This window comes from Phalacrocorax carbo, chromosome 6 (genome assembly GCF_963921805.1).
Source record: "Phalacrocorax carbo chromosome 6, bPhaCar2.1, whole genome shotgun sequence".
Classification (NCBI taxonomy): Eukaryota; Metazoa; Chordata; class Aves; order Suliformes; family Phalacrocoracidae; genus Phalacrocorax; species Phalacrocorax carbo.
In genome coordinates, this window is record NC_087518.1 from 20,364,926 (window position 1) to 20,379,268 (window position 14,343).

General features: G+C 37.7%; 1 protein-coding gene across 12 annotated transcripts in view; it reads left to right on the forward strand.

Annotated features, from left to right (window-relative positions):
• DOCK3 (dedicator of cytokinesis 3) overlaps positions 1-14,343 on the forward strand; it is a 222,954-nt gene that overhangs the window by 156,207 nt on the left and 52,404 nt on the right. For 11 of the 12 annotated variants that reach the window (XR_010373348.1, XM_064454097.1, XM_064454103.1 and 8 more), the window contains exons 21-25: positions 291-391; positions 1,738-1,819; positions 7,476-7,646; positions 11,313-11,505; positions 13,371-13,498. Coding sequence is in view for 11 of the 12 variants with exons in the window: in XM_064454097.1 (XP_064310167.1) it covers positions 291-391; positions 1,738-1,819; positions 7,476-7,646; positions 11,313-11,505; positions 13,371-13,498 (675 nt within the window). In the remaining variant the exon portion in view is untranslated. The remainder of the gene's footprint in view (positions 1-290; positions 392-1,737; positions 1,820-7,475; positions 7,647-11,312; positions 11,506-13,370; positions 13,499-14,343) is intronic. The other variant, XM_064454106.1, reaches the window with a different exon arrangement.

The window sequence follows — 14,343 nt, forward strand, 5'->3', positions numbered from 1 at the left end:
GCTAGTATTATACTTCCATGAAATATGGGAGTATTCAGCTGGATCCAGCCTTAGGTTTTCTGTAATAATCTTGGGTGAGGAGGGCAGGAGATACTCAACAGATCCTAGGACAGCAATATTTGCTATCACTTGGGAGAAGCAAACAGTAACATCTAATAACACAACTACTGACTGCTTAAAGAAATGCATGTATTTCATTGTTCCTTAGCTTGTGTGACTTGTTTATTCTATAAACCTAAGAACAATGTGCAATTTCTTTTAGCATGGGTGCACTTTTTCCTCTCCCACAGGTATTCATCATAAATCTGCTGCGTGACAGCAAGTATTTTCATTTTCGACCTGTGATGGACACTTACATTCAGAAGCACTTTGCAGGAGCACTGGCTTACAAGTAGGTTTTGTTTATCCATCACTTCAAGAGATGGTGTTGGCAAGCTTTTGAATTATGTCACCATCAGAATCATGACCTTCATGTTCACAGTGGTTTTCAAAAGTAGAACTACTCAGATGAAAGTTTTCCAGCACAGTTATAGAGAAAAGCTGCTGAATGTCACCTGCGGCTAAGAATGAGCAGACTTCAGAATTTATCTTGCCTTTCTGAACTGGCAAATCTTACTTTTTTTTTTTTTTTCCTACCTGAAGAGATGCTCTCACTCAGCAACAACTCATTATCAGTCTGTACTAAGAAGCTACCAAGAACATAAATTTCCTGTCTTAAGGATGTTGGGGTATAAGAAAGACTTGTGTGAAAGCTTAAAGGACTAACCGTCATTTCTTCTTCCAAAGTAGACAGATATTCACATAAGAAGTAGTTCTATTTGATTACAGTAAATGTATAATTTCAGTAGATCAGAAACTTAATTTTCACTGTCACTTAGAAGAGTCTGCCTTTTTTTCTAGTATTCTTTTTTGAGTTTTGCATCTGAGAAATAAGACAGATTTTGAAAGCAGTAACAGTTATCATTCAGGGCATGGTTTTTCCTTTCTTTTAGACCATTTCTTTTGTATATTTGAGCATATTCTATCTTTGGGCACAATAAACTATTAAAAAAGCTTATAATTGGTTTTGATCATTTTAGCCGCTCACATTTTAGTATAATTTTAAAAATTTATTAAAAATACTCTGTCAATTGCAGGTAAAAAAACCTGTAAATGCTATACGATGCTAGAAGACACAGTCCTGTTCAGAGGGTAAAAAGGTGTTCTGCTTTGTGTTAATTATCACCACTTTCAGACAAAACAAATTATTTTTGGCAGTCTGATGTCTGAAATAAAACATGTTTTTACTACAAGTGTTGAAGTTAGTCCAAATGGTATTGTGTGCTTAGGAAAATAGATGCATTTATTTTCTTTGTGATCTTAGTTTCTAAACACTTCTTACTTAGTAGAGGAGATCTGGAATTTCTTATTTTAAAAAAAGTTTACAAGTATGATTTGGTCTTAGAAGTATACTGCACACCTTTATCAAAGCTATCTCTTTAATAACATATTTTTGATCTTCTCTCAGTGTTCCTCATGGTCTAAGTCAATCACAGAGAAGAAATTATTTTCTAGTTCTGAAACGTAAACTTTTATATTATGTAAATTCTGTAGCTAGGACAGCTATAGCTTATCTCTGAAATGGAGTGAAATGAGACTATTTTACAGATTTCTCCCTAAACCCAAAATGTTTATTGCCTGACTAATTTTAAAACACTGCTGAAGGTTCCTCTTCTTTTCACTGTTTGTTATATTCAGAGAACTGATCCGATGTTTGAAGTGGTACATGGACCGTTCAGCTGAGCTTGTGCGCCAAGACCACATCCAGGAAGCAATGAGGGTATGTATTCAATAAAAGTAGTTGTGTGTCTGTTCCATCTGTGACTACAAAAGGGCTGGGGAAGCTGTAAATAAAATCAAGGGTAATCTGGCCCTGGCTTATTTGTTTAACCAGAATTTTTTTTTAATGTTTTGCCAAAATTTTAATTTTAGGGGGAGATTCACTCTTGTGAGAAAAAAATAGAATTATGTCTCCTTAAGTTAATCTGAAGCCCTATGAAGAACTTAAGTGGGACTTAGGCGAAGTATATATACACTGGCTATTCATACATGTGGTCTACACCTTCCACTTCTAGAAGCAGTTATTTTAAGTGTTTTAGGCACAGGTGCTGTGGATCACAGATATGATTTTCATTTCTGGCTGTGACACAGCTTCACTGTATTACTGGTTGAAATTCTGGAGTATTTTAAGAAGCAGATAAATGACCCTTAACTGGATGGAAATTCTAACAACTCCCATTGCACAGGAAGGCACAGCTTTCTAATGATGTGTGAAACAAAGGGAATATTTTTGGTGCTCTTATGGATAAATCAGAGAATAAATAAAGCATTAGTTTTACCATGTGTAATTATAAAGCAGAAAGATAGTGTGTCAGCTGCACAATACAATATTCCAAAATTTGCAGGAAGATACTTTTCTTCGACTAAATGTCCATCTGTACCCTCTTACTCTGAATAAGGTTATGTCCAAATATTTGTGTCTAAGCACTTTCAGATCTAGTAGCAGTGCCAGAGATGAGCACTTCCTCAGTTTTTCATGTCAGTACAAATAGATGAAGCATCTTACAGTTGAAGCACATACACATACATGTGCTAGTCCTTTAATTTCTGGCAACCATTTGGGAAGTCAGAGCTTGTTTCTTGTAATATATAATTTAATATATATATTTTATATATATAAAATAAAATATATATTTATACTTGTGTCTTGCCATATGTTTCAGATGTTATTACAGCTTTTTCTTTCTTGTGATATTTTTGTTCTTTGTTTTGCCTCCTTTAGTCAGTGTTTTTGAGGAAGTAATTTTTCATTTTTGAGAATCCTTGCTCCATTTGAATGGTATGGCATCACTGCCATCAACTAGCTTTCAAGATCTCCTGTTTAGATCATAACCTGATACTTACAAGGGCATTATACCAGTGTTTACTTTGTCTTTTGTAGATATTTACATACTTAGAAATGTCTTCTTTGTAATACTTTTCAACCACAGATTCACAGGGAATGGTAAAAATGGGGCAAAGATGCCTTTTCAAGAAATGATCAAATTTCTCATTCTTTTTGTTTCCATACTTATCCTTTTTTTTTTTAATTACAAAGAAACCTATTAAAATTATGAGTTGAGAGGAGAGGAAGATCTCTAGCTGGAACAACTTACAGAAGGTTTTCTTCTCTCTCAAACAACTCATTAGTGCTGTACGCAGTGCATCATATAGAGATGTATGATATTGTCCCTATGTGGTCTGCATTTTTTGAACCTCATAGTGGTTGTCTTCAGGAACATTAAAAATATGAATGCTGGAATGTCTTTCAGAAGGTTGTTTATTCAACATACTGTTTGTGAATAAGGTATATTCTTTCAAGGATTCCAAGGCAGCCATTTTTGCTTACTGTGAATCTCAGGTGCTTTCCTAGAAAGTAGCTGCTTCCTCCACGAGTGAGGTCAATTTGAAGAACTGACAGCCCAAGCCTTTCCAAGCACAGGAGTTATAATTACTACCAGAGTTTCTGCAGACCTACCACTGACACTGCTGTCACATCTTATTCAGATGGTTGCCTTTACAGTTCTTGCAGACCTTTGCCCATGGAGGCCCAAATTAAGGTCTTTATCTTCTTCCATTACAGGAAAGTGATTGATTTCCTTCTTTGTTTCCAGATTTTATTTCAGGCATTTGGAGCAAGTTTGTATCAAACCATTATCATTGCTATTGTGTCATTACTTGTACTATATTCTACTGTTGGGAATTTCTGTGGTCTCGGATGTCTTCGCTGCATTCCTTGCATTAGTAGTTCTTCAGCTGAGAAAACAGGATAGCTCTCTATTAGCTCTATTAAAGCAGGTGTTGAAATATCTCTGCACTCTTTTTTGGCTCTTGACTGCCCATGTACATTCATGATGGATATGCAAAAATCTCATAGGGTTCTGGTTTTTGACCTTGTCATTAGCAAGTAGTGCTCTAGACTATTTCTAAAATTACTTGCCTCCTTCAAGACTGCTTTTAATTCTCAAAAAACTTCTATGAAACTTGGATGGACTATAACAGGAAGGATGTCTCTACTTGTGCTAGAACACATAGCATAATGTTCCTTTATTATGCCCTATAACAGGCTCCACATAAGCTGCATCCAGACGCAACTCCTTGTGCCTGCCTTGAACTTTTCCCTAGGTCTTTTATCTGCTTTCACAAAACTCAAATTGATACTTTCACTTGAACATTTGCACTTTTTTTCTTAAAACTGCATAGTAGATGCTTCTTGTACTGGAAGCAAATATGCTGTTCTCTGGAAAAAACCACATAGACAGTAGCAGGAAGAAGTTTTCTGGCTGCTCTTGAATGGCAAAGCGGATACTCAGAGACTACTGAAAATGGCTTTTATTCACTTTGGTTAGGACAGTGAAAGAGATTCAGACCTTCAGATTTAAACCTCTTTAAATACACTGTGCTTATGATAAGGGTACCCATTCTACATACTCCAGATTCTTTCCTAAAGTAATCTTGGGGTTTCTTTAGTTAGGAAATTAATCTGTGCTTTTTCTTAAAGTAGCCCTATACAAGGTTGATTCATCTGGTCATACTCTGAACATTCAGGTATGGTTTGCCTTTTGTTTGAATTGAACAGACTCTTCATCTCTACAGCAGATGAGTCCAAATGTGCAGCTGCACTATCTGCAAGATTGCCCACTGGATTTATGAATGTGCTACAGTAAAACCATCAGACGACATTTGTCTGAGCATAATCCCTGAAGGCTCAAGTGACACTAGTGTCTCTGAGGAGCATCTTTATCCATTAGACCTGCAGAATAACCACAGAAATTTATCCACATTTTTACCCATGTTATCACAGAAGCTTCTAACTGATCCTGCTTTTTCATAGTGGTCTTCTGGTTTTAATTCTCCTGGAACATAGCAAACAATGACCAGCCAATCTGTGCAAGTTGAGATATGCTTCCTGTATTCACAGAGTGAACATGCATATGGACAGTCACTCAGAGAAGAAAGGAGGGTTACTCATTAGTAAGTGGAAGTTCTTTTGAGATGTGTTTTCTATACGCACACTTCTTCCTCCTTTCTCGTCTCTCCTGGAGTACCACAGGTAGAATGTAGGGATTGTTTGGTTGAGAGGAAATAAGGTTATGATGCTGTTTGTCCATTTGAGTTTTGCATGGGATGTACCATGAGTCTTTGGGTTGCTGGTCACAGGTGAGTGGTGTGTGCTCACCTATTGTGTCAACTTGCATACAGACTACATTTTTGAGAAACTTCCTTTAATTTGGTGCTGATTTTTGATATCATGCCAAACATAATAGAAGGCTTGATATTTATTTCAGTGCAATTCTATGACTTTAGGTACATATATGCATCATATCTGTGATTTTGTAAGTAGTAAGAGTCAAAGTCAGTCCAACAGCTGATTTGTGCCAACAGGACTTGGTTTGTGTTTTATTCATCTCAGCCATGTGTCTGCAAACACACTGAATTCTTCAGTTAACTGCCCCTGTGGGTTCATTCTGGGCAACAGTTTAGGTTGTCTGTGCTAAGGATGTGGAGTGTTTCTGAAAGCCTGCCATTTCATTTTCAACAGAGAATTATAGAATTTCATACATAAATCCTGATTCATTGCAAAACATGATCTTCACATTAAAGTTATGAGCCTTCAGGTTAGAATTATGGTTGTCAATACCGAACCTATAAAACAGCTTGTACAAGCACTTAAATGGCTGTTATTTGGTGTTAGCAGCAGAGATGCTAACTTTAAAGAGCTGACTTTTGTGAACCAATTGACCTTTGTCTGGAAACTAACCAGAAATATAAAGTGTTATTTCCTGATGAAGTTCTTTGGTGTAAGGAAGCTTCACTGGGTGATGTTTTAGTTCAGAAGTATAAGTAATGTACTGCCAAATTACCACAGTTGCCATCATTCCGGGGGGGGAGGGAAGCTGTATCGGTGGCATTTTGAAATCTGTGATAGCTTTATGAGGAATTTCACATTCCCGTACTCTATCCTTGAAGCTGTAGCATTCTAAAGCTTACAACATAACATTGCATATTTATGCATATAGTGGAGTGTTCAATGAGGGGCATCTTATGGGTGCAGAAATATCTGAGGGCAAAATTTGTATTTTAATTAACTTTCAGTTTCCAAACAGTGAAACAAGACAAGGATACTTTCCAGTGAATACAGTGGAATATTACTAATGCTTCTCTACAGGCTATTATTACTGAACCTCCAGACTGTTTGTTTCCTGTGCTGAAGTTTAAGGATATTGTCAAACTATGCATCATGTCTTCCCTTAATCCTGCTTTAATGGTGTATCATGTTAAGCATTGAGGGAAGGAGTGAAGTCGAAATGTCGCTGATATTTAGTACATTTCAGTGTTGACAGTTGTGTGCACCAAATGATCAAAAAGGCCTTGTTGCTCTGTGGAATTGCTATATTAGCATCTGTGAGAAGGATTGATAGATTGGTAAGCTTCTTAAAGGCTGCATATAATAATGCATTTTTCTTCATTGATACTGCTGCCAAATAATGGGAGTTCTGAATAATGCCATTTACAAAATTTTACTTAAAGATGTTTAGGTTGCAAATTCAGACTTAACCTAGGCATATCATAGAGCAACTTATCATTCTACTGCAAAAAGGTCCAATTCGCCACTTCTTCAGGACTGCAGCATCTATGACACATTGTGTAGCAGTGCTAAATGCCATCTTCTGTGCAGGTTATTCTCCCTCTGCTGCGTGCTCTCCAAGTTTCATGTGTGATAATAAAAGAAAGACACTTTAACTTCTCACAGCTTGAAGCAAAAAGCTGCTCACTACCATACTGCTGCTTGCTACTGTTATGGGCTGCCAGAGGGCTTCACGCGCTGCTCTTGACTACTTCTATTTCTGCATCTGCATTTATTTCTGTTTGTATATGTAGCTGCCAGAAATAAAGGTGAACCTTGCTGTTGTCTTCATATTGAAAAGTAGATTCTCCTTTTCCCAGGTAACCCTTCTGTTCCACTGACAGTCCATTTATCTTAATCTAGATTAGCTAACTCAGGTAAATAAAGGTAAAATTTGAATGAAGACAGGAGAATAGCTTCTTGGGGCACTTACAGTCATTGTGCCAAGTCATGAGAAAACTAGAAGTCTGTCTTCACCAAGATTTCCTCAGATTATATAACTTGGATTTGTCTGTTTGACTTAAATGCATACTTTTTTTAGTTACATACTAGTAGCAAAGATCACTGTTTGAGAATGGGTACTTGCCTATGAGTAGCTCTTCCTTAACTGAATTATACAACTTGCAAAACCTGTTTTCTTTCTCCTTTCTAAAGCTGAAGAATTTAGTTGTTATGCACCTAGAATCTTCCCTGGTTTTCTTTAAAGCTCCTTTATTTTTCTTTTTCTCTTTTTCTCTATCTTAATCTCCTTCCTCTCCTGCTCCTTAAGGCCTTGGAATATCTTTTCAAGTTCATTGTCCAATCTCGGATCCTTTACTCCAGAGCTACTTGTGGAATGGAGGAGGAACAGTTCCGCTCCAGCATCCAGGAGCTTTTCCAGTCCATCAGATTTGTGCTCAGCTTGGACAGCAGGAGCTCTGAGACTCTCATCTTCACACAGGTTTGCTATTTTCTACACTTTAACTGGCAAACCAAAGGGCAGCTGTTTACTGCACAGGTAGTACATATGGGCATATGACGATTAAATACAGATTAGCAGAGTTTTCCCTTTCTAACAAGCTGATGATACTGGAAAATTACATAGTCAATTAATGTTATTAGGCAGTAGGTTTGCACCACTTCACAGATACAGGTGAGCTGAACTGTGGACTCTCAAGAGGAAAGTGACTTGTCACATGAGGATAGAATTTTTGCTCTTCACAAAAGTAAACTACGTTTTCAAGTCTCATTCATATGTCTTATGGTTGGCCACAAGAAATTTTACATCCTTAACTGTAGTAGCTCAAGTCAATACTTAGGGTCATAGCAACATTACAGTAGAGAAGTTCAATTGATGTACTCACAGTCAGATAAAATTAATTCCAGCACACTCTAAAATTACAGCCAGCATCATGTGCAGCCTGATCACAAGTGTACTGTGATACCCACACTCACATTTAATACATTATTTTGAATATGGCCCAGGTGACTTCATGAAGAACTTCATGTGGGCTTAAGACACTACTCAAAGTGAGTAAGGATGCTGCTAAGTCTTATTTCATATTTTAAAGACGACTGTACTCAATTACATACTTCTGTGTTTCAAAGTTTTAAATAGTAATGTCAAATGTGTTGTGTGTGCCTCAGCTCAGAGAATGTCAAAGTGGACCACCTAGAACTTCCAGGTAATATCAAGGTGATTTGTAGTCACTAATTCACTATTTGCAGATGTTTTGAACAACCTACTGTAGTTTGCCAAAGAAGCAGTTGCAAAAACATGAGAACGTTGTCGCAAAACAACCAGTGGAGAGTGACTCCACTGGTTAGGGAAGCTCCCAGCAATGTGATTCTTAAGAAGCTGCTCTGAAAGATTTTGAGAACAGCTGCTCTAGTCTTTTATTTAATCACCCATTATAGTGGGTATAACAAGATCAGCCACAAACATGAGAAATCAGCGCACAGATTTTTTGGAAGCAAAGTGACAGTGAATGGAAACAGCATCTTATGAATGCAGGCTGTTTAGGGTTCTTTGTTTTTCAGTTGTGTTGATCACAAATACAGAGGGACACTAGGTTTGAGGATGGGGTTATTTTCCTTTTTTCTCTTTGTCTCTTTTTTTTCTCCTTTTTCTCACTATGGTATTTCTTACTTTGTACTTTTGTAATTTGTAGAGCCTGTCCTTGTTTAATCTTTGAAAAGTTTACTTTTTGTTTCCCCCTTGCCACTATGTTGCCCCTTGATCCCAATTGCCCCATAGGCCTCTCAGCCTGGAGGGCAGGTGAGCGGAGCCAGGACATGTGCCCCACAAAAATGTGGTGGTACTTCAAGGCCGTCGTTTAATTCTGTAAGTAACAATCCCCAGAACTGCACAAGTATTTCATCATGGATGTTCTAAATTAATCCCTTTTCCCTACCCCAAACCCTCTTTTCCTGCATATAAACTGGAATTTAATGTTTAAGTGGCTGGTACTTTGAAACTAGGAAATGTGGAATATTTCAGTAATTAATGGAACAGCTTATGGCATCCACACACTGAAAAGACAGTACTGAGGGCATATACAAGACTATATATGTCACATTGTTAAGGAGAGCCAAGGAGATTATGTGGCAGGAGATTATTATGGACAACTGTTAAATATCTACAGAAATGCTTGAGGCCATAGCAAACATAATTTTCTTCACACTTGTCCTCTTATCCAGGATATTAGAGAGTTCTCAATATAGTTCTTTCCAGCAATGAGATTAAAACTGATTATGTCCTTCCTTCCAGGCAATTAGTTTGACATGAGTAATGTTCCAGCATATTTTGAGGTGTTGTACAGAAAAGTGTCCTTCAAGGAACTGATGAAACGATGTAGCTGTTCCTCAATGCGGCTCCAAAGTTTCCTGAAGAGATCCCAAGCATATCCTTAGATTGCAACTGGATATGTTAAATCACCACAGAAGCCCTTCTGCTTCAAAGTAATAGTTAGAAATAAGCTCAGGAAAACTTCTGTAAGGATTTGTTGGGCCAGCATTATAATTGCACTTGTATTATCCCAAAGATAAAGATGGTGACTGGATTTGTGGCTGTTACAGGCTTCCAAGAGTATCATGAACTATCTAAATGTTTGTTTATTTTGTTAGTACATTGTATGTATGTAGTGACAAATAGGTGACAACACCCAGGAGGCTATGTAGGTTTTTGTGTAATCTGAATTGATTGTAACAAGACAAGATGTTGAGAGAGACAACAAGCATGAAGAAGAAAGAGGTAAATTTATATTCAGAATAATTTAATGGGCTCTGCAGTGTTGCTTGTAAAAATAACTTAGACTTGCTCAAAGACTATTGAATAGATATCACTGTTGTTTGAGGGAAAAGATACTTTGAGGAAAGACTTGGCAAAGAAGGGAGCTGTATATTATATGGGATTAGGAGAGGCATGCTAAATGTTAGAGCCAGCCTGGGAGAGGTACAGAAATGTTTATGCAATGAGAAGACAAAAAATCTGTGTGAAAAAGGAGAACTTGCAGAATAGAAGAAAATACTGATAGGTGGCAAAGCTGAACAGAGATCTGCAATGAAGTTTGGTAAATCTGAACTTCTGCAGGAGATCAGTGTGGTTTGTGTGGAGAGCTTCAGATAAGGGAGGTGGAAACAGGAAGAAGGGAAGTGTGCGTGGTGGGGAGACTGTGGATGGGTGGATGGGAGTAAGGCAGCTGAAACAAAACCAGACTGTGCAGCAGTTCAAGAAAGCAACCATCTAGGAATTTTAGTAGTAGGAAACAGGTATGGACCTTGGGTAGTATGTAGATGAAGAAAGAGGAGACTTCTAAAACATTAGAGGTGTGCGGCAGTTGTTAGGTATGACACTGGGTCTGTGGAACTTGAGCATAGGGCAATGCATGGAATTTTCTACTGTTGCAAAGAAATTAATTGAAAAAGCATGAAATAAGAGATGAAGAGTTTGGTGGTTGTTGTTGTTGTGTTGTGCTGATCTTGTTTCTGCACTTTAAGAAACACCTTCAAGGATAGCTCCAGCTTACTGGAAATACCCATTATTGCAAGAATCACGTGCACACTTATTTGCATGATGTGATGCCTCTTTCACATAAAATTGCACCCCTCCACTGTTGCAGAGATATTGTAATGTCACATGACAGTACTGCTATGGTTAAGGGTCTGTCAACATGTTCTTCACCTCAGAATATTTTGTGAAGAGTTTTATCTGTCTTAGGTAGTTGCTTAGTACAAAAAATTGGTATGGAACTCTCTAATAGGAAGCAAGTTTTCTATTTACTGAAAAAGCGAATCAACAAAAATGGACTATATTTTGTTCTGTGGTACCTCATTTTTTTTCTGGTTTATAAGCTGTGTCCTAAAATACAACCTTTTAAAACTCCACAGTATGTATGTGCCCAGCTTATAGTTAGCCTTAATATTGCAGCAGTGCTTGATCTTTATATACTACGTATGATTTTTTCATTATGAACTTTAGGTATTGCAAACTCTTAACACCAGCCATAGTGCATTATTTAGTAGCTTTCTGCAGACCTTCTTCGGTTTTACTGTTGTTTCTATTTCACTGCATTTAGCTGCAGTTACAGAATTCAAAATTTTCAGTTTCTTCATTTACTTTTTTCAGGCTGCTTTGCTGAACTCCTTCCCTGCTATCTTTGATGAGCTGTTGCAGATGTTCACTGTGCAGGAAGTAGCAGAATTTGTGAGGGGTACTCTGGGCAGCATGCCCAGTACAGTACACATTGGGCAATCAATGGATGTTGTTAAGCTACAGTCTATTGCACGCACTGTTGACAGCCGCCTGTTCTCTTTCTCAGGTAAGACAGCAGTCTCTGAGGCTAAGTCTTGCTGCTAACTAAGGGTAGGAACACGTTACACCTATTTTGCAGTTGCTTTGTTGCAAACAATTCATTGCTGAATGCCAGTAATCTTGGTAATTATTTATCTTGGCAGCATCATTGTTACATACCTTTGCTGTGGGTACTTCGTAAGTTTCGCTATTGTAGAAAATTATTATAAAACCATTGTGGATAAACTGTAGTTACTAAAGATTGATAAAAATACGTACATTAACAAATGCAGTCAATTATTAAAACTGCCAAATCTCACTCGATACTTTGTTTACTCTCCTGTTGTTGTCATGGGTAGGAAGATAACCTTTCCAGCAAGCTTGTTGTCTGAGAAAGAGAAGCAGGGAGATAAAGTATGTGAGAAGTCCACTGCATTCTTTTAAAGTATGTTTAATCTTTAGATAGCTTTAATATTTCTTTACTCAACATATTAGTTATTCTTTGAGAATTAATTGAATGAAGAAGGGTTGAAGACTGTAAGTTTATTTCATACATAAGGGTCTGAATGAAAGAAGTTATGAAGGCAATAGTGGAAGATAAAAAGTACCATTGGGTTTAATCTTCCCTGTAGTGAGGGTCTCAAGTTAGTGCACCCAAATTATTCTGCTTAGTGCAAGGTGAGAATGATCACAACACAGACTCATGTTTAAACCATCCATTGTAATTGTTAATAAACATTTTTTCCTTAAATTTTAAATTCATCTCAAAAAACATGAGAGAATGTAGAGAATGAGTAGATTAGTCCAAAGGTAGTTATGAAACAGGTGGTGAATTTTATCTGATTGTAGTGTTTTCCACCTACAGATAAAAATACTTGTCTCTGTGGGTGCCAGTTCATGGGCAAAAACCTCCTCTTCTATCTTCTCAATAAAGCCAGGTGTAACTTTACCCACAGGGTCCAGGGCTTTAGTCTTTCCCATTAACCTTCATTGCTCCTTTACAAGGATACTGGCAACTAATGATGCTTTTAGTTGCTGCACAGCACCATGACATCTCACTACAGCAGCAAAAAACAGAAAGAAAGCTTCAGTGTTGCAAGGCAGTTATGGCTGTATAGATGCCACACTTTCCATCCAACATAATGGCAGACTCCAATCCGATTTCTTCCCATGGAAGCGTGACCTGATACGCCCAGGTCAACAATCTCTCCCATGTCCTATCTGCAACTGGGAAGATTACTCTACTTTCCAAAGTTGTCTTTTGGCTGCCCACTCTCCCTACACTTCAGGTCTTGCAGTTAAAGAAAGATACATCCTCTTTTTCTTGCCTCCCATACGGCGATGACTTGTTTTGCTTTTATCTGTCCTATCAGTCTGTTTGCTGACATCTTACCACTTTTTTCCATCTCTTGCTTTTGTGTTTTGGCTACTGTTTTCTGCAGCTGCTGCCTCCTCTCTCTTCTTTAGTAAGATTAAGGTTTGTAAGCCACCTAAAAGAGAAGAATTAGCCAGCTTCCAAAAGGCATCTATTTGAGAAGCTCTATTAGTTGTGACAATAGAGCTGGAGAGCCACATGAAGTGAGGAGGGGTTTGCACAAAGGAAATCAACATTAGAAAGTATCAGTTCACAATTGTTGTTTCCAAGCTGTATCACTGTTGAGAAAATCATGTGTACTGCATTTATAAACTTTTGAAGCTAGATGCGCTATTAATTCATTAGATACAGTTCTTGGCAGTGTGCTGTACTACAACCTGTACAGCAGAAGTTCCACCAATTAATCAAACATGCTGTATATCAGTAGGCTAGTTTGAATACCAAAAAGGCTGCTGATTGGGACAGTTGAAATTTCATTTTATTTTGAAAGGCCCATGACCTGATTTTCCTTCTTTCAGAGTCCCGGCGTATCCTGCTACCTGTAGTTCTTCACCACATTCACCTTCACCTGCGACAGCAGAAGGAACTACTTATCTGCTCTGGGATCCTCAGTAGTATCTTCTCCATAATCAAGACCAGCTCTTTGGTATGTTGCTGGATTTTTTTTTTTTTTTTAATCGCACAAATGATTTAGTAAAATGAAGACTGAGGGATCTTTGTAGGTTAATACAGGGGTTTCGAAGATTCTTTTAAAAATTAAATTCTGCTAACTTTCTGTCAGCAGGAGAACATCTGAAATGAGGGTCTGCTTTTGCGTGTGTGACTCAGAGCATTCTGATTACACAGTGTTCTTGCTGTTAGGCGGGGAAAAAAGCATATGCATTTAACAGGTTTGACACTGTTCAATTTTCTTCATCCAAGCCCAGAACTTAAGTGTCAATGGAGTTCAAAAGCCCTGCACAGCTCTAGGACTTGCAGTTCTGCAAGAGACAGTAACTAGCACTTTGTGATTCATGTTAAGAGAATACTCTAAAATTATCCAATCAATGAAATCACACTTACTTCTGGAAATTGTAGCTGAGTTTAAACACCTGGCTTTGATAATCATAATACTCTGATCTCAAATGGTAACTTGATCACTTAAAGCAATGCTCACAAAGAAAGGGTGGTGAAGTTTCCCCACCTTGCTCTAAAGGAGGAAGCTCATGGTGCTAAATATAATTCATACCCATGTCTATTTCAAATTGCAAGTTATGTTTTTGTGTGAAAAGAGTGAGATGAAAGATATCATGGTAATTAGCTAAAATAATACTGCCATGGAATAAAGGTTCCTGAACGTAATTTGATCCCACTATGTTCTAGAGTGTATGCAGATCTTTGATTATAGAATTACCTTTGTGGCTGTGACCCTGGATGTTTCCACCAGAGACTGACAAGGTAACACACACACACACTAGCATCACAACAGTATCTGATACCAATGATGAATTT